Source organism: Coloeus monedula (assembly GCF_965178545.1).
Source record: "Coloeus monedula genome assembly, chromosome: Z".
In the NCBI taxonomy this organism is placed as follows: domain Eukaryota; kingdom Metazoa; phylum Chordata; class Aves; order Passeriformes; family Corvidae; genus Coloeus; species Coloeus monedula.
In genome coordinates, this window is record NC_138822.1 from 52,102,729 (window position 1) to 52,126,072 (window position 23,344).

Sequence of the window (23,344 nt, forward strand, 5' to 3'; positions counted from 1 at the left end):
TTGATCTCATCTGGGGAAGCATCCCTCCTGTGCCTGATAAGGAGCAGCCCCTCCTCTAACAGATTTTGAAGTTACTTCAGATAGCTTCAGAGAGGCACAGTACCCACATGTGATGAGGCTGGAGAATTTTTTTTTTTCTGGTTCTTCAAGAAATAGATAAGCAATCTGCTGGGTAGCTGCAGCGTGACACCAGCACCATAGGGTGGGAACCTTCTTGCTTTTCCTAACCTGGACCTTTTCCTGGGGAGTTGTCTCAGGGTACTCTAGTGTGAGACTTTCTATTACGTTGTTTTAGTAAGGATTATGTATATTGCTGCCTTCCTTGCAGCACAGCTGTCCAAACCTGTACAGAGCTGGTTTGTGGTCTGGTGCGACTCTGTGAAAACAGCTTTGCTGCAGATTGGCTTGCAGTTGTTCTGTTAGTGCTCTTCAGTAATTTTTCAGCAGCAAAAAAGCACATTTTGTGCTGCATGCTGTGTGTATGCAGTCCATGTGACCCATGGCTGAAGTTGGTGGCTTGGATAGGAAGTAAAAGCAAAGAAAAAGTTTCCTGTTGTTGCACTAATGGCCACAGACTGAAACTTCTAATAGAAATTATGTGGAACAGATAAATCACTGAAGATGATATACAAAAATCTCCAGCTCAGTAGTAGAAAAATGACTGTATTGTGCTCAAGTGTCTTTTCGCTGAGAATGAAATGAAATGGAGGTTAAGAAAGGGATGGGACACTGGTCTGATTAGTCCTTTTGTGCAGAAGTTTATAATCACATTGATGTCTTTCTGCCCTGAATGATGAATGCATGTATCAGTGTTAACACACAAAGTCATTGTCATTAAAGTCAAGTTTCTTAATTCTGTTGAAGCAGAGAGAGTGTTGCCTCTAGAAAGACCTGTTAGGACTAATTTAATCCAGAAGTTTATTGATTCAACATAATTTATGAAGGAATTGATTTTAATGTGAGTTTAATCATAAATTGGCTTTAAATCAGTTTAAATCGGTGTTCACAGTGAGACTTTGCATTGGTTTAAATGTAATTTACTTATGTTTTAATTCGATCTCTGCAAATTTGGATATAGATAAATTCTCTGTTTTTTCCCTTCAGTAAAACTGTAGCACATTTCTCCATCTTCTGGGCTGAAAGTCTAGCTGTAACGAATCAATGACAAAGCATTTTATTTTCACAGGGCCTGAATTTTACCTTAGTTCTGTGCTGGGCCTTCAGTTCTTATCATATAGAAAATAAAGTCCTGGATACTGGAAAATTGAAATAATCAATTTTCAGGCTGTGATTTTATCCAAAACTGTGACACACAAAAACCAGTTGTGAGTTTAAAAAAGTAGTGGGGGAAGGGAGTTTTACTTGATTTACCATGTCTGTATTCTTTTTGCCGGCAGTAGGAATTTATTCTCCAACTCCTTTTTAACTAAAATTTACCATATAAATGCTGTTCTGCTAATGGAGACTCTAGATTGGGGAATAAGGCTCAGTACACATTGTTTACTGCCCTTCATATATTTGAGCTGCTCCACAAGGTTCACCTGTGGCTTCTACCTAAGGAATGTTTCTCTTCTACAATAAAAGCTGTAATTCCTCCTTTACAGTAGCTACCGGTGGCCACAATCACAAGGGTTAGAGTGTTAAATAATTACTGTTTGATGCATGTTTTAGTCTTTTTCATGTACTCAGGGATTTTAAGGCCATTGAGAGGTCTTGACAGACGATTGACCTGGCAGTGTGGGCTACCTTGTTATAAACCAGAAGCTCCAGGCTGGACTTGATGGTCTGGAGATCTGTGTCACAGTTTTTCTGTATTTGTGTGACGATTCCACTCCTGTATGGATCATTCTTACCATTCACACCCATTTCCTGGTATGCAATTACAGCACCTACTGTTGATCTGGAATATACTTTTAAGAGCCATGTCATTTTCCCTGCATAATTTTTAAACTTTTGTCTTAAGTCCAAAAACCATTTCAGAGGTGCATAATTTGCCTTGTCCCTCCTCCAGTGATTGCTGCGCCATGGCATGTTTCTGCACGCTTTACTTACCATGTGGTTATGGATTTTTTGGAGGTTGACCTTTAAAAGGATGTCTAATCTTGCATAATAATTTAGCCAATGGAGATACTTCCAATTATATATTTTTGCAAGCTGTTCCCAATTGCAAGTATTTAGCCATATTTGTAAGAATTTTGTTCAAGTTTTCATTTGAAGATAGGACGTACATGTTCAACAGTTGTGACATAAATGCTTCCTTTTCACTGCAGTTTCCATTTCTGTTTTGCCATAGCTGCAGACTATAAATATGGAGTTCAAGTATGTTGGAAGTAAATTATATTGAAGGGTACATTATGAGATCTCTCTGCACACTGTGCAGCTCCATAATGTTAGATGCAATGTTTAAATTTTTGCTGAGCTGGGTTTGAGCTCATGATTTTTGTGCAGTGACTGGGTGTATCCAGTTCCCTAGTTCCTGAAATGAGGCAAATGGTTTTCTCTCTCATTGGCTAAAGTGTTTGCACTCTCCTTCTGTTAAAAAAAAAAATAATAAAGGTTTTTTGTTTTTCCAGCAGACTCTTCTGAGTTATGACCACTTCTTTTGTCACCTGAAGTGACCTGGACTAGTTGTGCTGTGCCCCTGGGGAAGAGCACATCCTTTTGCTGTGGGTGTGTCACTTCTGGAATTATCAGACCGTGTGATTTTTCCTTTAGCGTGCAGGTACAAAAGCAGTCATATTTCAAAACGACGTAGGAATGGAGGCACCAACAATACCTCCATTCCTTTTCTATCTGGTGGAGTTTAAGGCAGGCAGGCAGAGGCAGGGGACATTGAATTTTCAGGTGTTATATAGCTGGGATCGGCCTGGCACATGCTCTGCTCTGTGATCAACACCAGAAGAAAATTATTAAGAAAACCTTTGAGGCTGCAGTGGAAGAACTACCCTTGCTTTCCAGAGGTTTTTTCTGTGCAGTCTTTTAGTACACAGATGTTTTTGTAGGCCTACATCTTTCCACAGCCTATGCTGAACACCCACACAAATCCTAGAAAGGGAGTATTGCTAGGAGAGCTGACCACAAGGAATTTAAATGAGAGGAGGGGAAGGAAAGTGGCGAATGAGGAACCATACCCACAGTGTTAAGTTTGACTTGTGCATTAGCAAATCAGTGTCTTGAAAGTTTCAAAATTCTTCACACTGCTGTAAATATTTTATGCACCCAATAATGCAACAGCAACTTCTTCATTTTAAGGCTCCAATTAATCTTGTTTTTTCCCAAATTCATTTCTGTGATTTGATTTTCTTTCTGTTCATGTCAAGCAAGCCAGCAGACAGGTTTCAGCTTTGGTTTTCCACATTCCCACCCCAAAATTTCAACATGGGTGAGTGGTTCTTTGCAGGGAGGAACAGTAGAAGACAAATGAACCTCCTAAACTTCCAGTTGTGCCTTGGGATATCCAGATATTTTCTCATCTAATTTGTGAAGAGTGCTGGCCTCTGTGTGAACTTTGTGAGAGGGAGATTGTTTGAGTCTTTGAGGAGGCAATCGTTTTGGGGAATTCCATTTTGGTTCTTCCTGTATGCTAATTATTCTTTCCAGTGGTTATATCCCCAAGATCAGATTACTCATGTGTCCTTATTGGTGGTGGCAGTGACTCTATCTCTGTGAACCCATGCAGGGGGAGGTGATTAGTGGTGACCTGTTACGGTAACCTTCATTCCACATTTGGGGAATTGCCTTCTGACCACCATTTCCACTGTATTTCACCTGTCATGACACTCCCTACTCTCTGTGTTTTATCATTTTGTAATAAGATATCCTTGTGGACAGGAGGTCCTTCTGGTTTTCTTGTTCAAAATGGAAAATAATACTGGGAAAGTTTATGTTAATCCTGTGCCTATAACATTGTCTGATGTTTTTTAAATTCTGCTTGATGCAGGTTTTTTCTCCTATACATATATGACTGAGATCTCATTGGAGGAGTAGGGACAATATGCTATACTTAATTAGGAATACCTCTAACCAGGGACGTAAAAGTGTGCTGGCAGTGTTGCTGGATGTGTATTGTTATTCTTTCCCTTAAGACTTTCACAGCCTCAGGAGGAGGAGGAAAATTTTTAGACATGTGAAAGCCTGCTATGGATAGATCTGCATTGGGCAATTTATTGGCTGCAGCATGGTACACTTTGTCTGTGAGGTGCAACTACTGCAGAATCAGAAAATGCTACAAAGCCAAGAAAACAGTGTAAACCAGAAGCAAAAATGGGCCTCTGTGACGGGGATCAGAACAAAGCAATGACTCATGTCCTTTGCATGTGAGAATCCCAGCTTTGCTGGAACAGTGTGAAGAGAAAGAGCATGGTGGAGAAACGCTGAAAGGGGTGGAGAAGCAACTGGAGGCCAGAGGAGATGAAAACAAGAGTTTCAAAATGTAATATAGTTCACAGGGTCTGAAAAGCTTACAGGATTTGACACACAGGAATCTCTGTGTTTTCAGATGATGGCAGAAGAAGAGGGGGCCAGAGAATACGAAATTTGAGAGGGAGAGGAGGAGATGGCTGCAGCACTTTCAGGCCCCGGGATTGAAAGTCTTAAGCTCTAAGGAAGCTGTTTAAAAAAGCAAATTCTACCAAAAAGAGGGAGGAAAAAAGGGAGTTTCCAAAGAACTGGATTTTTGTCACTAATGCAGAGAAATAACCTCTGGATTTTTACCATTCGTTTGGGTTTTTTCTTCACAACATGATCTTAGGGGGCACACCAATGTGGCTACACAAGTATGACAGCTGAAACCTAAAGTTTAAGTTTTCCATGCTTCTCAGTCAAGTGATCTGCTGAACCTTACAACTCTGGCCATAAAGAGAAGACTGAGACCCAGACAAGTTAGCAGTGTAGTTCCAGCCTTTGCTTTTACGTGGTTCTATCAGCTGCACTGCCCTCTGTTTTGTGACTTACTGAATGGCTTTTTTTCAAGCAAAATTAGAAATTAGTGGTTAACATTCTTACACTGGAGAGCAAAGAAAGAGATGTATGTATGATGTGGCAAATTGCACTTCCTTCTATCATCTGACTTCAAGTCATACAATTTAAGTCAAACTTCCTATAAGCTGCAATCCTGAAATTCAGCTCCTAAATCAAAATTTTTTGTGAAAAAAAAATTTTAATTACTGAGTACTTGCAAGTCCCCTTGAAGTCCATGGGATTTATCCTGCACAGCATTTCCGTGCTTTGGGTTACTGTAATTTTAGTGTAGTGTTCAAGTAAAGATTCTGGAGTCCACTTTTATACACTCGCATATGTAAAATATGGACCTGCAGATTCTTCCATCAGCTTTACGAGCTGTTTTCCCTAAATCACTTGTTGGATGTCATCTTGTGGATATTACACTGTCCCACATTTTCAGTCTGTGTGATCAGGTTTTTATATTGACAGTGTCTAACAGGATAATCAAAGCGTAACAGGGATGCAGCCAGTTGGAGTCAGCTGAAGCACTGAGAATCAGAGGAGAGAGTATTTAATGTAATCAGGCAGTGTGTTCCCGCAGACACGATCATCAGTAAGTAAATTAAGTGTTGACCTTTAAATCATAATCTTTAGGTTAGACACTCACTCACACCCAGCTTCTCTTGCAAAACCTACATTTTGCTTTGAACACAGTTCCCTGTCTCTGAGGAGGCCTAAGTTCAGAAACTGATATCTTGAGTGTCTGCAGGAGAATGAACAGCCTGTCACTATCATGTTACACTGAATAAATGGGTGCTCTCAGGCTTTTGCTCCTGGACACGATACTTCTAGACATGCTGTTTTGTCACTACCATCCTTTTTCACTCCACTGGAGATGCTTTTTGCTTGTCGAGTGGAGGTGGGGCAGGGAGGAACAGGAATGAGACCTTCTCCGCGTGCATAGTACTTCTTCCATATGCCCATTTTCAGTGTCCTGTTGAAAATCCTGCCTTCCCAAGATGAAATTATGAATTGGCCCATGGTACTCTCATTGGAGGGGTTTACTGGGCTTCTGACAGAGAGAACAAAGAGAAGATTAATGCAAGCTCACAGAGCAGTTTCTTGGCTAGGGGAAAATATCCAGGCATACTGGCATGACATAGCATGCACTTGAAAGCACCTCACACCAAATAAACAAATATTTTAGGTACAGATCTATAGGTTTGTTGGTGCTGCATTTCTTTGAAAGGACCAAGTGAGACTTCAGTACCATCATACCTAAACCCGTCAGGTTATCAGAGTAGCAGTTGGATTTGTACTGGCTTTTGGGAGTAGTTACTCTGATTTATAGAGGTATTTGCTGATTCCATGCTGTTCCAGTGTTTAAAGAACATGGCTGTAGTGCTATATCTCTCTATTGCTCTATTTCTTGGCTCCTGACCATGTTGCTAGCCATTGCTTTGTCACTCCCCTTTCTTTTGGCCTTTGCAATACCTAAAATTTTTGTAAAATTTTCATTTTAACATCACTAGAATGGGTGATACTCTGTGGATCTTGGTTTTATGTGTACTTCAAGACAAATGTCAGGTTTGCATTTTCCTTTTGCTCTTCAGCAACAGACACAAGTATTCAAGTATCAAGACCCAGAGCTGAAATGTATCTGGCAGTATTTTCAAAAGAATTCATAAATTCCCATTAAGTAACTAAATGATTTGTTTGGTTTTTCAGTCCTTCAGCTTGTGTTCAGTTACTGTGGTATTTTGGAGAGCTGGTTGTTTGGTATTATCTCCTATCATTACCCACGGTGTTTTATCATGTAGGTAATCTGCACAGAGACAGCATGCTTGCAGGAAGTAGGCAGATTGTGAAAAGTGTTCAAAATTCAAATGTTGCCTGAGAGAATAATAGGAAGATTAAAACCAAGAGATGCAATGCAAATTTTTGTGGGTTTTATTTGTTTGTTTGTGGATTTTTGTTGTTGTTTGGCTTGGGGTTTTGTTTTATTTGTTTGGTTAGGGTTTTGGGGGCTTCGAGGGGAGGCTTTTTGTCTAAGTCGGAGCAGTATACATTTTAAAGTGTAGCTTATATATTCAGAAGACCTGGTCTGCTGATGATAAGCCTGACCTTGATTATAATCTCATATGCAAGGGGAGAAGGCTTTTGGAAATAATATGATTTGTCCTGCATTACTTCCCTGCCTTGAGCATTATGCAAAAAAAAAAAAAAAAAAGGCAGTAAATCTGAGGCCAAGGCAATGGGTGTTATTCTGGTGGCTTCTATTACCCCTCACCAAGCTGTTGGTCACAATTTTGTGCAGCAAACTCTGCGCATGTGCCTACTGGTAAGCATGCCTAATACATTCCTGTGCTCAGGCTGTCAAAAGGCTTTGCACCTTCCTAGGGAAAGAAGAGACAAGGAAATAAAAACAACCACTCATGGAATTTCAGCTGAGTGTGGTTGTGTGATAATATTTTGCAGGTTTCCTGTTTAATTTATTCAATGTGTTAAGCTTCCATGCAGATTAACTATACAATCAAATACTGAAAGTGGGGAGATTGATGTTCTTTGCCAAACTCACAAGTCCGGGGAGAAGAAGTTATCTGCAGTCATACATTATCAGTGAGTCTTGTGCAGAGAGAATATGGAAATGCGTGTTCCTTATCTGCAATGATATTATGCAGGCCAGCAGACATAAGTTGCTGAAAAAAATTGCTAACAAAATGACAGCTATTCAAGCCATCTTAATAAGGAAAGATCTAACACCTTGCTTGCTTTTCCTGTTAAACCCTTCCAACCGTGTGGGGCTTTTGCTGACACTACGGGTCCACTGCTTTGTGTTCTCTCGCTGTTACCACCCTTGTTGCTTTCTTAGAAAGTCTGTCAAAGCAGGGGAGGACCATGGGTCACAGAGAGACATCCTGACTGGGTAGTGTGAAAAGCCTGGGTGCCTTTCTGTGTGTCTTATTGACTCTTAAATATGAGGCCCTACCGCATTTTGGCACAAGGAATACAGATAAAGTAGATGCCCCACCACATCTTTCATTCAAGCAGCTCCTCTTTCAGGGTAGTTCCACACTCAGTTTATGCTTTTTCTCTTCAGGATTTGTCTGTTTTCTTTGCTCCCTGGCCCTTGTCATTCTGTGATGGATGGCATGTGTAAGGGCCCTGCTGCTGCCATACCAGAGCTGCTCATAACAGCACTGCCCAAAAAGTGACCTGTAGGAAATGCTGTGAGGCTCCCTTCCATTTTCATTTTGACCAAATCCTTGTGTCCCTGATGGCATTTCAGCCTCCATCTACATGTAGGAAATGCAGAAAATGTTTTCCTTGCCCTTCCTGCCTCGTTCCTGCCTGCCTCAGACAGTGGGCAGAAGCCTCGCCAGCGGCAGGAGCGGTCCTGCGTGACAGGCACCACAAGGAGAAGTGGAAAGGAGCCAAGCTGGCAGGAGATGCTGTGGGGACAAAGGGGGAAGGGGTAAAGAGGCAAGGGGAGGGCAGCGTCAGGGGGAGCCGTGTCTAGTTATCATTATAACCATTTCTGTCTCTTCTCAAAGCATTTTTACCCTGCAGACAAGGTCCTGTCTTACCAGCACCGTAGAATTGGCACAGACTGTGATGAAAGTCAGTTACCTCTTGCAACAGTGGAAGCTGTAGCTGACCTTGATCCAAGCGCACAATGCTGTAGTTTTATCAGCACAAGCTTTCTCATATGCCTGGCAGGTCTGATTAACTTTTGCGAAACTGCGACTGAAAGGAAAGAAACATAATGTAAATGAAAAGAATAAAAAAAACCCAAAGAAACAATCTCCTTTCTGTCATGTCTGTGAACAGCTTTTACTGTGTTCCCTGGAGAGCCTGCATGCTTGGACAGCGAGTTACTGTGAATTAGTGAGGGTCACTGCCATTGATTAAATCCTCTTTTATGTTTCCCGGTAACTCCTGAATTATGGCAAGAGTTGAGCATATTAATTTAACACTTTTCCTTTTTTCACTGACAGCTCTGATGGAGGAAAAAAATCTGCAAGTCATTTTGAGCAGATAATACTGAATTAAAATAAAAATCAGGAACAAAATGGCATCTCTCTTTTATTCCCAGTTTCACATTGCTATGTTGAAAGAACAGCCAATAACTAGTTGAAGTCTTTAGCACAAAAATTTTCATTCTTGCAATTGTGGTTATGCTTTTAATTTATGCAAGATATGAACTAGGACTATAACAAGTGAAATATGGTAAAATAAGAAATACTGCCTTTGTATTTCAAACCTCTGCAGCTCATTTTCTTACATAGTGACAAAAGACTATAACCTTAACTCTTTAATGATAGAATGAAATGGTCAGCACAAGCCTCAGTAGTAAGGCTCTTACTTAATGCTAATTATTTTTGTTGGAATTTTTAAATATTATTATTTTTTAAAATATAATATTTATATTCAGACAATATTTATGTGTGTTCTTATATAAATGAATATATATATATACAAACACACACTTATAAAAGTGTATGTATTTAAACATATTGGTTTCAGGATGGTGTGTGGGCACTTGTTTTTCCAAAATCAAAAATTGTTTTCATTGCATTTTGAGAACACACTGAAATTTCCAAAATTATCCGAGGGAGTGGGAGAAAATGGAAACCAACATATGAAAAGATTTTCTGGTCATGAAATGCTGGGCCTTTACCTGATCCATCACAATGCCACCCTGACAGATGTGCATGTACCCTGCATGTACAACATCCATGGATGCCATTCCCAGAGAAGTCTCCCTCTCAGACATTTTGCTGATGTCTAGAACGCTTCCTTCCACAAACTTGTTGTCCACGCCAGCCAAGGTACATAGAAAAGGTTGTCACTTTCTTCTTAATCAGACACTTTTTAATTATGGAAGACTACTCTGTCCCTCTTCTGTCTTCTGCTGGTGTCGCAGCATCACTTCATTTGGTCACTCACTGCAGACCACATTTTCCCAGCTACCACTGTTTATGCCGCTCAGGGCTCAATTTCCAGGGAATTAAGTGTTTCCCTGGGCTTTCCTGGGGTGAGGAAGGCTGCCTTACATGTGGGACAGGCCATGCTGCTGCCTTCAACAGTCACACACTTACTGGGCATGTGCATATTTGTTCTTTATTCAGGCTTCTCATAATTATGGCTGTGATGGTGCTGCTTGTTTTTTGTCTTATTGGAATCATAATTAAGGGCAACTGATCAGCAAGTCCCCACAAACACATGAGGAACATGTACCAAAACATAATCAAGAGTGTCCAGTTTGTTAGGACGTTTTCTTGCACAGGACTCTGTTGGAGACCTTTTGGTGTCTCTTTGGGTGCTCCTGGTCTGCATCTTATGGAGAATCATTTGACCAGGATGGCCATTTGTGTCCTTGGACAATATTCCAACTGTTCAAGAAACAAAATGCCCTGCAGCTGGAGGTACTGCACAGCAATAGTGACTCCCTGGAGATTCAGGCAGGGCGCAGCTGAGTGAGGATGGACTTACAGGCTATCACCCATCAGCAGACCAGCTGCAGTACCCTATATTAGCCCTCCCTGTTTGTGTGGTAAAGGTGTTATCTTAAGCCTCAGGGGAAGCAAGGTCAAGTATAGGTGTTTTGCCTATACACTGGAGCACAGAAGTGGCTGGTTTACAGCTAGCACACGGGGTCAAATGAAGGGTAGCATCTCACAAAGGGACTGCATCTTCCTGTGAAGCCTGTGCTCAAAGACCAGGACTCGTGTAATATTAGAGGTCTATAACTTAGAAAGCCTGAAATGGTTTGAGGTTTACACATACAAGAAACGTTATTGCTACAACACAGTAGAAATTGAGATGCATCAGCTGGAACCCTAAGTGTGTTGGCTGAGCCTTTTCAATGCAGTGTCCCCTTCTGGGTCCAAAATACCCTTAATTGATATTGATTCTGTTGATGGGCTTCCAAGCCTGTTGTCTTTTGCCTCAGGGAAAGGATATGGCCAAGCTGAGGTTTGAGGTAGGTGTATAATGTGGGTTATAATGTTTGGCTGTAGCAAAAGCCTTTCCCTGAGACGAGGGAGGCTGTAGAGCTTATATTTATGCTTTTAACTCTGTGTCAGATCAGTTGCACCTGGAGCCTTTGGGTAGCCCGTGACTCATAGCAATTGAAATTAGTAAAGCAGCAAGATACCCTCCCTTTGCCTTTCTGTGTTACCAACCAGAGGTGCCTGCTACGGTGTGCTGTCTTGTCCCTAGGTGCACACAATCAAATAATGTTGTTAGTGCTCCATGCTGTATTCAGAAGCAGTACTTTGGTTCTCACTGCGGCTTGCAAGTTGTAAGGCTGTCGTAGGAGAGCTCCAAAGGGTCAAAGTAGGCTGTCATTAAATGTGCTCTTATGCTTTAAGGACAGTACACATCCTTGTTTTTCAGGGGGTTTTGCAGAAGCATTGTTAGTCTGTTTGGGGTTTTGCTCTCCATGACTTGCCTAGCTCAACTTGAGTAAGCGATGTTTTCCCTTTTGAGGATGGCCTAATCACCAGCACACTCTTTTATTTCTTTAGCGGTGCCCCTCAAATTGAAGGAAATGAAAAACCAAGAGGCTGCTGTGGGTCAGAAGCTAGTGCTAAGGTGTGAAACCACTTCAGAGTATCCTGCGCTCAGATTCAAATGGTTAAAGAATGGGAAGGAAATAACCAAAAAAAACAGACCGGAAAATATCAAGATCCCAAAAAAACAAAAGTAAGTACGAAGTAATATCTCTCAAGTGGGGCTTGGAGGGCTGGGAAGTGATGTTCACCAGAACACAAGCATTGAAGTTGTTAACTGGAGTAACACAAAGCTGAAAGCTGTGAGTCACAGAGGAAGAAAATTTAAGGAAACAGACACCAGTGGTTTTTTTCCTTAAAGTATGAATGAAGTGTGAATGTTGTATAAAGATTTCATAATTAATTTTCCCTTTTCAATTTATATCTGTTTTCCGATAGCCAAAGGCTGTGATTTTAACCAGTAAACCTTGGAGACAGGCCATTTTTAAACTGCTAACAAGAACAGAGGTACCTTATGTTTATTGTCTAAAATCAAAGAGCACTTAAAATCGTCAAAGGAGTGCAGATTTTGAAATATTTTAGAGATTTGCTTTTCAAGCAGTTTAGTCCTTAAGAAGGGCTGGATGCTGTCCTCATTAGCTCTAAATGTCTTATGCAAGCATGCAGTAGTCCTTTACCAGAGGCATTCCTGCACTTGCAGAACAAGGCACTGGTGTAGCAGATGTCAGATGAATAGCAAAGCATGCAAATCCTATCCTCCTGTCTGGTGGAAAGTGCCCCCTACATGTGACTGATGACCAGTGCCAAAAGATGGACTGGTGCCTTGTTTCTGCAGGGGAGAGTGCTTTTGCTGCATTGAGACAGAAGAAGGCTTTTACTGTTTGATCTCTAGTTTGTTGTATAGGTTAAAAAGTTTTAATTGTCACCAGCTACGAAAATCTATTTGAACACAGTCCTTCAACTCTCACTTCTGCTCTCTGTAGGTAGGGCTGCTCTCTGCTGCACTATGGCATGCCTTCCCTTCATTCAAGACACAGAAGGTTTGGAATGGACTCTGCAAGAGATTTTTCTTTCCAAGGTGTTCAGTGCCCCCATACTTTGTGTCAGGGCTCACCTTGCTAGACAAAACAAGCCATAGTCAAATAGACATTTGACCTTTTAGAGTTATTCAGGTTAAAATTCAGAAATCCTGCCTCCTTTGAAGTTTCTTGTACCCCAGCCTGGGGCACAAGGTGAAACATGGAGAGGGGCAGAGCAGCATCACCACAGCCCCCATGCCACAGTCGCACAGATGTCAAGAAGGAACCTGTGATGTCTCCTTCCAGCATTTGCAAAATGGAGCTGTTCCAGGTGGCAGATAGCCTGGCAAATTGTCTGGACTCATTTGCAGAGCCATATGTCTCCGTCAGAGTTGTATTTTCAGTCTATTCTGTAAAGAAAATGTTCAGATCAGAGCCTAGCCTTCAGCTTTCCCAGCAACCCAGTGCTGCCTGTGAGCAGCAATCAGTATTTTCTCCACTTACATTTTGGCTGATGCTGATTGACCAAACTCACTGGGGCTAGGATTTCACTTTCTGGGGCTGGACTTTATCAGTTCAGCATTGAATCAGGAACTGCCTTTTGCCAGTTCACTTCTCTGTGGTTTTTTTGCCCCCAAAAAGGTTTGAGGAGCTGTCAGAAGGGAAACTGATAGCTATTGATTTGATATTGATGCATGTGGAGTGTGTGAGATTATTTTTGAGCTCGATGTGCCAAAAATTATTTAAAATTCTCCAAAAATACATAATGAAAAAGACTAAAATTGTGCCTTTTTGTGGAAGATAGAAATAACCAAGTCATCTTCACTCACCATAAGTGGACAGGGCGCAGGCTTTGACCTGTATTTCACACATTTGTGCTTCCCCAGTCACAATGATACCACTCATTGTTGGAATTTCTCTCGTGTGTTTTGGAAATGTCAGTGTGGAATGGAGAAGCACTTCCAGTTAGAGACATGAAAGTCACTAGATGTAGAGTACAAAAGGGGGAAAGACAAGGGATGTCTGCTGACATCTGAAGGATTTTCTCTGCCTTCCTACTTTGACATTTTAATTTAGGGATGTGTCAGTGCTTTGCCATTTCTTCTTTTGCTATTCATGTGTACATCCAGGAGTGAGTAGAAATGAACAGCTTAAGAGAAAATGGATTTTATTTTGATGAAAAGTGGGACAGACACGAGTTGTAAAGCTAAAGAAGAGTGGGGGAAAATGCAGTGTAAATGAATGCATAAAAAGACATACACATTTCAGTAAGCAAAGCCACATTAAAAAGATCCCATTGCAAATTAGAGGAGTATCAGATCAAGGAGTTTTTTCCCCACTTATATTCTGTGCGTTTTTTCATTATAGCCCACTGATAAATGTTTGTCATGTTCACATGCTGCTGTATTGTTACAACAAGCATTTTAGTGTGAATTTTTTACTGTTACCAAGTGTGAGAAACATCAAGTATGAAGGTTAGAGTAGCTGATAAGCTGTCTGGGATTAATGTTTGTTTTAAAGTTCAAATGGCTACGTAAAAAGCAGGCTGTGTTTCTGAAGAACCATTAGCATGCAGAGTACCACAGCCTTATTGACATCTTCAATCCAAACACTTGAAAATAACATTTTCTAACATTTACCAAAACCTCACAAAGTTTATATCTAGTGCCCAATGGCCACTAACTTCTACCATGTAGTATTTTGCAAGAAATCACCCTTCATTGTGGGATGGCAGAATAAAACCTGTTTATTGTTGGAATAAAAATAAATGTTTCTTTGGTTCGGCTACATAGCCAGAGCTAAAGCTAAATAGCCTTAGGTTTTTAACAAACTGCAAAATATCTGGCAGTATGATGAAGCGTCTTCCTCAGAAATTAAAAATGAAGACCTTAGCTTTATACCTGAAGTAGGCAAGGAAAAGATAATACATCAGCTTGGTGGTTCTGCACATTGGCCAGTGTGAATAGTACTGGATCAAAAGATTTGCCAAAGTGGAGCAGATGCTGTTTCCTTAGTGTTTTAAGAGTGCAGAAGCCCCTGTGGCAATGCAGGCTTCCTCAAAACTTAGCCTTCCAAAGACTGCTTTGCCTGTCAAACAGTTTCACTCTTCCAAGCTCCCTAGGATGGCTTCAGGGTGGTTGATTCAGAGGGTGCCAAGCCCCAGCATGTGATGGCCCCACCTGGACTACTGTGTCCATCTCTGGGGCCCCCAACACAAGAAAGACATGGACATGTTGGAGTGAGTCCAGAGAAGAGCCATTAGGTTGATCATTGGGCTGGAGCACCCCTTCTATGAAGACAGGCTGAGCGAGTGGGGACTGTTCACCCTGGAGAGGAGAAGGCTTTGGGAAGACCTTACAGCACCTTTCAGTGCCTGGAGGGAGGGCTACAAGAAGGTTGGAGAAGGACTTTTTACAGGGGTATGGAGTGACATGGCAAGGGGAATCTCCTTGAACTGAAGAAGGGTAGTTTTAGGTTAGGTATTAGGAAGACATTTTTTACTGTGAGTGTGGGGAGGCACTGACACCTGTAGCCCAGAAAGCTTGTGGATTCCGTATCCTTGGAAGTGTTCCAAGGCCAGGAAGGGTGAGGCTTTCTGAGTAACCGGGTCCAGTGAAAGATGCCCCTGTCTGTGGAAAGTGGGTTGGAACTACTGATCTTTAAGGACCCTGCCAACGCAAACTACTCTGATTTTATACTTCTATGACAGTACAGCAGGTGAATCCACTAAATGGCTATATTCCTTCTCATTACACTGGAGAGTCAAGAGATACTGAATGACTTTACATTTTAATAAAAGACATTTAAAGCACTCATTCAAATTTGTCTGAGTAAGAGCATGCAGTCAGTGAGTTTCTGCTGCTGATTGCTGATGATTGGTGAGGCCATGATTGGTTGATTTGTGTGTCCAGGGTCTAAGCTATTTCTTTGTGACAGTAGAGATACAGAGAAAGCAGACCCCAGACAAGGGTTTTTCACCTACCAGCTAACATTTCCCATGGAAAATGATAGCATATCATTTTCCTTCTCTGATTTCTTGTGCTGTACAAGTCAGGTGCTCTTCATTACATGAAGAGAGACTCCCTTATCAGAGTTGGGGGTTTTTTGTGGCAGAGACAAGGTGTTTGCCACTTACAGCTGTTGGCTTTGGGTGCAGTAGTGCATGAGGAAACTGTGTGTGTAAGTGCCCTGTTCCTTGAGCTTCACCCAAGCTTAGCCTGGATATTTGCCTGCAGACAGGCAATTCTGGATGACAGATGGAGACTGGAAGCAAAATGAATTCAAGCAATCAGATAAGGTGGGCTGGGACTGCATTCTGCAGATGTGTTTCTTTACCCTTCATGTATGAATACAAGCTCAGCAGTGTCATAGTGGCAATGAGCTAAAGATTCAGCAGAAGCAAATCTTACGGGGAGTGGCATTTTTTTTGGAGTAGCATGGTATAGTTTGAGAAAAGGACAAGCCTTTAAAAACAAAATCCCTTATCAGGGGCTCTAAGTGAGTACTGTTGGAGTACTGTATTGCTAGGAAACTGCTTCATTTACAGCCATTAATGAGTCATCTTCTGCTCTGACTCTTTTGAATTCTGTCCCAATACCTCTCAATGATATTTTTAAGGCTATAAATATTCATACTATTTCTCCTGCTCTCAGAGACAAAACTTCTTACAGGGTTTTTTTCTAAAACCAAGAGTAAATTTGGCTTGTTAGAAATGGATTTGTAAGAAATACTGTTGCTTCACCTATTGTAATGTAATAATAAAATCGTAAAAGGAAGACACAATTCCTTGCCTTTTCCCATATGAATCAAGTAAAACAAAAACAATAAAAATAAATGTGCAGGGCAGAGAGTTTCTTCACAAAGCCAAGCATGCCACAAAAGTAGTTTGCATCAATATTACTTAATATATGGAAAAGATTGCAGCAAATATCCATTGGGCATCCACATCAGTGATGTAGCTGCAGCTGTGCTTCCTTCCTTTTCACTGGGTTACAGTGAATTCTTAAAAACAGTAAGCCTCTTAAAAACTTTGGCTTTTGAAGCTTCCTAAGGCTACAGCTCCCTCTCCATCTAGACAAGTGTCTGCAAGTATGGCTGAGAGATAACCTGTTGCAATATAGGAAATACCACATGTCCACACAAGCTGTTAGGTGGTGTAGAACAATGCACGACATTCCTGGCCAGGCCCTCAACAGGCTGTTGCGAAGGCGGGCAGGCAAATTAAAAAGCAGACCACTTTTACTGTTGTATAAGCATAGCTGTTAGTCAGGTGTAAAATTTTCACGCAGTGGTCCAGTAGCATTCAACTTTTGGACACCTCTGTCAGTGCCTCTACCACTTTTTTCTCATATATATTAATGGTTGCCACCAGCTAGAGTCTGTTCTTGTATGCTGTCTGAAGTGCAGCCCAGTAAATTAATTCAGCACTGGGAACTGGGCTCCTAACATTTCCTGAGAAGGGAGCCCAAATACTCAGCTATTCATTTCTTTACCATTTGAGTAAACCTGAGTAAATTGCTAATCCTGGCTTGGCTGCTCCTCCCTCTTGCAAGCCCAGTGGCCTCAGGAAAGCAGTCCTCTTTCAGGACATGAGGGGAAACTCTTGCCATGCATGTTTCTGGGAGAGAGGGGTCCACCTAGCACGCTGCTTTCATTCCATGAGGGCCACAGGGCTGACTCCTCATCAGCAGGACCTTCACATAGAGGCAGGGAAGGCTGAGCTGCCAATAAGCACATGTTTGGTACCAGATGGGATAGGGTCCTGTGATGGAGGTAGGGCTGGCTCACAAGGATGAGTTGAAAAATGACACTGAACATTTTGGTTGCTTCAGAAGCCCACACTGTTACAACAGACCAGTTTGTGGTCTGAACCAAGCCATGCTCACTGATTTGCAGAAGGGGTAACCAGTTGTGATTTCTGCACGGAGGGTTAGGAGACATGACAGTGACAGAGCAAAGCAACTCCCCAAGCATTGTTTAGCTCAGCAGTCATGACAATGACTATGAGCTTTTAGAGTGAGCAGCCACTGCCTCCTGGGGATCAGCCCTTCAAATTGGGGTAGGCCAACTTAAGGAAGCCAGTGTTCATGCACTCTGAGCAACTATTCTGTAGATCAGGTTTTATGACAGGCAGCAACTTCCCCAGAGCACTTCTTTTAAGCAGTAACAGGGAAGAGCAGTAATGTGTGCGTTTTCCCCAAGCTAGTCATTCTCTGCAGTCTAGATAATGGGATTATTGTCATCCTGTGTGTTGGGGACCCCATGAATGACACCAGAACATGTTCCTACAAAATTAATGGGTAGGCAGGAGTTCTGCATTTGAAAATCTAATCTTAAAACCTTGGAGACTGATTAAATTACATCTCTGAGCCAAGAACAAAATGTAGCTTCATGCAAATTGTGCTCCTGCCCATGAATTTTTGTTAGCACTGGAGAATGATTTACTATTGGAGTTTCAGAGGCTGTTAAAGAGTGTGGTGTGTTCTAATCTCATGATTATTTAGTCAGATGTTAGGAACTACAGTACTTATCCAGAACTCTACTGCTAGTAATGTGAACCTATAGGGAAGAGTAATCTATTTTAATATTACACCCATCTCTGTGGCATCTGGACAGCCAACAATTTGGCTGAGAGACGATGGTTGTTGGACTGTTGTTTTTCAGATTTCCTTTAGGAGCAAAGACTTCTCTCATACAGAAAAGCATACGCAAGTACCTTCGAGTTTGTGAATATATGCCTGTTTTCCAGCAGCCTGTAAGAGATATTTTTTAATCTCTCTCCTTTCAAACTGGATAGTGTTGATCTGTCAGTAAGAATGGAAGACAAGACTCTCTGTTGAAAGGGGTGGGGAAAAAAGTGCTTTAGTTGATGCAGTGACTGTTATTCCAGTACAGGATGTTTATATGTTTTTTCTGATTTCACAGGAAATACTCTGAGCTTCACATTTACAGAGCCACGTTGGCCGACGCTGGGGAATATGTATGCAGAGTGAGCAGCAAGCTAGGAAATGACAGTACTAAAGCCAGTGTTATCATCACAGACACCAATGGTAAGGCTTGACTCATTATTTTACTGTCACATTCAGAAAGACCATGTGTTAAAGCTGCCAGCAGGACAAATTGCTTAGGAGCAGGACAGAGCTTGGCAAGTGAAGTGGAAGTGGAAGCACTGAAATCTATTAGGTGTACTAAGAAAAGTAGTCGGGCCTGACTTGTCTGTTATGTAGTTGAGATGCTTGATTTTCCTTGCAGACAAATGGGATGTCTCCTACAGATCTCAGGACAGATCAGCATTTTCTGTGTAACACCAAGTTTAGGACACAGTCTAAACAGTCAAGATGAGAAGAAGATGAAGGGATGGGAGTATTATTCTAATTCCTGTTATACACAGTGGGGGAAGTTGCATTTAACCTAAAGCATGTCATAATCTGAACTGCTGAATGAGAACTTCTCACTTCAAGTAATATTTGTGCTGCTCTGATTGCCACTGTTTTTACTCTCACATATATTGATAGGTTTTTATTTTGATTTCTAAACAATAAGCACAAAGGCATGAATGTATCTGAAGGCAAATTATTCAGAGGCTTAGGTGTGATTCAAACACTTTGATTCAGGTATTGTGATTTAAGGTTATTTCCTGAGGAGTAGAGCTTTTCATGAAACAGATAGCATTCAGACTTACTCAAAAGATTTACAGTTGTTATAGATTGCTGGTTTTGCAGGACTCATTTAATTTACAGGGATGTAATGATGAAATTTTGTGTTTCCACTACACACAAATGTATTGCAGTACTATTTCTCCTTTGGAAAGGCAGTGGAGGCAGCAGTTCAGCTGAAATCTTGTTTTTCAAGTGTGGCTTTGACTAATTCAGTTCCCATAATTCAAACTCCAGTGTCCAGCCAGTTGTGAAGTACGAAACAAACATGCCCTCATTAGCAAACAAAACTGGAGTTCTCTGCATATCTTAGATGGGTTAAAGATGTTACAGCAGTGTGAATTTACCAGGCATGCTTTTCTGTTCCACATTGTGCTCTTAGATGGGAGTTAGGTATTTACATAAACAGAAAACCAAATGTAGACCTTTTCCAGGGGGATTTGTCTTTGTCTATCTGCTGTTTTGTAATCACACAGCAATTGGCTTGACTGTATTCACTTTGTGTATTTGCTATTCTATTTCATCAACTAAAGAATCTCAAGTGCTAGGATTTCATTCTAGCTGTATGGTATTATAATCATGAGCAGATGTCAGGAGACTGATATAAAAGATCAAGTGTTATTTACTGGAATGTTACTAAGAGGAAAAATGGGTAGGTGTTTCTGTGTAGTTTTGTAGACTCTCTTGGTTTCCATGAATACAAATTTTGGTTGCTCATTAGCCGCTTACATGGAAAGGTCCTATAATGTTTCCATAACTCAACTGTAGGCACTGTGCCTAGGCAGTGATAGAGATAAATGCAAAAAAAATGCTTGACCATTTATTATTACTTTCTCAGACAAGGAATGGTGTCATGGGAGTGCATGTGGGACCTCATTCCTGTGCTTCGTGACACGGATTTTTCAACTTCCTTTTGGGCTATGCTGAATGACTACAAAACACTCCTGCTGCAGGGGGACAGGAGCTTGGTCTCAGCTGAAACCATTTGTGGGCAAGCCCTGTTACATGCATCTATAACATAAATGTTAAAATCTGTCTAATTGTATTATGAAATGTAATTTGTTTAAAATACAGCCATGCATGGAAACTCCCTTGAATGCAGGGCAACGTGAATCCAGTCTAAACTTGGCAGCTGGCTCTTGTCTGTAAAGATCTGAACTGGAAACTAAGTGATGTCTGCACTGGAACATCTCAGTGATATTTGATCATCTAGACTGAGGCATGGCAGCATTCACTGGTCGTATAAATCAATCATGCATATTTGGTTGCTATACATACATCTGAGCCTCCTCTGCTTACTGTTGCTTATAAATTACCAATAAAATTGTTCGTAATTTTCCTGCTAATGGTGGAATTTTCCACCTGGATTTGAGAAATAGCAGGGGCAACATCTGGTGACTTAAGAGCAATAGATCCATACAGCCTCAAAGGGCAACATCTGCCTTGCAAACAGGGATAGACCCCCTGCAGGAGTGACCTCCTCACCCCTCCTTCCCCCACATTCCCTGACCTCTTCCCCTTGCTAGCTTAATGACAGATTTGGGATCCAAACTCGGTAATGAGCCCTGAAGGGCAGTCATTACTCGAGTCCTGTGTATCTGGGAGGTCCTGCAATATTCATAAGAAAGAAGTTTAAAATTAAAAGAAAAAACCAAAACAACAAACAAAAATCCAGCATATTTAACTCTTACTTGTTATTACCTGTTAATGGGCTTTTGGGGAAGCCCTTGGGGTCCAGAGTAGCCCAGGAGTCCCTGTAGAAAACTAAAGCATGGGTATCTGAGAAGGCTGAATCTCTCAAAGTGGGAAGAGAAGTTGCTTTCTTCCACCTCCAGCAGATAGGGTAACAGTGAGGTAAAGAAAGATGCACCGGAGGGCCTGACTTTCTTATGGTCATACTGGTCTGCTCTGCCACGTGAACCATAACTTAAATTATGACCTTCAGTTAAGTGACCTCACCTTGTCATATTTATTATGTGTGCCCTGCTATCTGCACACTAGGTCTTCCTTTCCCTTTGTGCTGGGTACTTTAAGAGTGAGGGTAGATGAAGTAATGGCTTTTCTGGGAATGGGGTTATTCATTTCCACTGTGAGATTAGTGCTTTTCAGTATCTAAAAAAAAAATCCTGGTTTAAATTCCCTAGAATTTTGTCAAACTAGAACTATTTTAGTTGAAATTTTCTTTACTGGTGTATGGCACAAAACAGAACTCCAGGGCCAGACCAGAAGTCTGTTTATCATAGTGCCTTGTCTCTAATGTAAACTAGCAATGGACATTAGGAAAATACATACAAAGAACAAGGCAAATATGTTGAGGTTTTTCCCCAAGAATACAAAAAGCCACACATTTACCATCAAGGTCCCATGTTGGAAAGTTGCTAATTTCAATTCTCTGCTCCAAGCATAGAAAAATTAGTATTTCTCAATAAAACGGTTGTAAAACATTTTTTGTTGTTTTCAGTGAGCAGAAACCTTACTCTTTCCTGATCTCATTCCCCAAAGTGGTAAACTTTTCTGTCTAAAACAGTAATATTCAATGCAATAGTAACTCCTGTCCTTCTTACTGTTATTGTTATTATAAACGTTGTTACTTAAAACTGCCAAGTTTGCTCTTGTGCAAGTTTTTGCTAAACATAAACATGAACACACACCACACACAAACTGTATTGACCTACACAGACTTTTAAATTTTCCCAGTTTTACTGAAAGAAATATAAAGCCTTGCCTATTGAGTCATACCTGTGGATTAAAAATGTAACAAATATAAAAATAGCTAGACAAACACAATTTTTACCAATCTTAATAGCAAGTGATAGGAGCTATTCTGTTCTCTTTTAAATTTATAATGAGTATAACTTGCCCACAGGATATGAGCTGCCTTCTTATTGTCATTCACTCATACTCACGTATGGTCCCCTAAGAAAGATTGTAATTGAGGTCAGAATAGAGGCATGAGGTTCTCCTGGTGGTGTATAAATAGTGCACAGGATTGCTAATGCAATAGTAACTGCTTTTTTTGTGCATCCTGATTTGTTACTTTACCCAGGCAAAATTCTTGCAGTGAATTTTTCATGGATTTTCTCATCAGCATAGGACCTTACTATGGTTAATAAATAGCACTGACAGAATACTTCACACCACAGCCAAAGCTTTCAACTTGCTCACAAAACCCCTTATGTAGACAACTCGCTAAGTGATATTTTTTTAATAAAGAGTCAACCATGCTCTATCTGCATGTGGTGTCAGTCTTTTCCATAAAAACCTGTTGGCCTGATTCTTTTGCCTCTCTGAGGATGTTTGCTATGCCCAGCATGTTTCAGGGTGCAAAAGGGTGGATTCATGCTGTGGAATTTCAAAAGCCAGAAGTCTACGATGCTGGGTTCTGCTGGGTTGTGTGCAGGGTGTTGTGTGAGCTCTATTCCTCGATGTCTGCGGAAAGTGAGTTGATGTAATTTAACTCATCTGTGTGGGTGGCTGGGACAAATTTGCCTGAATTGATGGATACAAGAAGTAGTCAGGTGATCTGTTAATGTATCTCAATTGTAGGCAGTGGTGAGCCTTGGCAAATTCATTAGCTACCCAATGGCCTGTGCAGGCTTCTGGTTTTGCATACATAGGACTCTCAGTAGTAGTAACAGCTCCAAGTTGTATAGTAATCAATAAGGATCTGATATTCATCATTCATTGAATTTTAATTTGCTCTTCCTCTTCTGAAGACAGACAGTAGCTTAGCTTCAAGAAGATGACTGAGAAATAACTAAATCAAAACATCTTATATCTAGTTCCCATAGAGCATATGACCAACTATGAAATACTTCAAGTGCAAAAGAAGTCCCTTCTTCTGTCCAAGACTTGGTTAAAGTAGGAGATCAGGGTATTTCTTCTCTCTAGCATAATTACAGGTGACCTGGGACATAGTTTGTTTTGAACTGGCTGGCATAATGAGTCAGATTCTCAGCTGGAGCAAATCAGTATGCCTGGACCGATGTCACTGACTTTGTCTCAGAAAAAAATGTGGCCGTCACTCAGTCTGGTATTGCAACTCCCCTAAAAGTACTCTTGAACCTTGTCTTGCAATTTGACATACTTGGATTGAGGGCAATGCTCTTTAATCTAAATCAAGTCAGTAGTTCCTTGGAGGAAAACGGGGAAAAGTATGGTAGCTTTAAGAAACTAAAAGGTAGTTTAGCCACTCGATCACCCTGTATCT

At 41.1% G+C, this 23,344-nt stretch overlaps 1 protein-coding gene across 1 annotated transcript in view; it reads left to right on the plus strand.

The window, feature by feature from the left end:
• Positions 1–23,344, plus strand: part of NRG1 (neuregulin 1) — a gene marked incomplete at both ends in the record, with an annotated part of 173,024 nt that overhangs the window by 19,198 nt on the left and 130,482 nt on the right. Inside the window, 2 exons of the mRNA XM_082301817.1 lie at positions 11,475–11,652; positions 18,404–18,528. Coding sequence (XP_082157943.1) covers positions 11,475–11,652; positions 18,404–18,528 — 303 coding nt within the window. The remainder of the gene's footprint in view (positions 1–11,474; positions 11,653–18,403; positions 18,529–23,344) is intronic.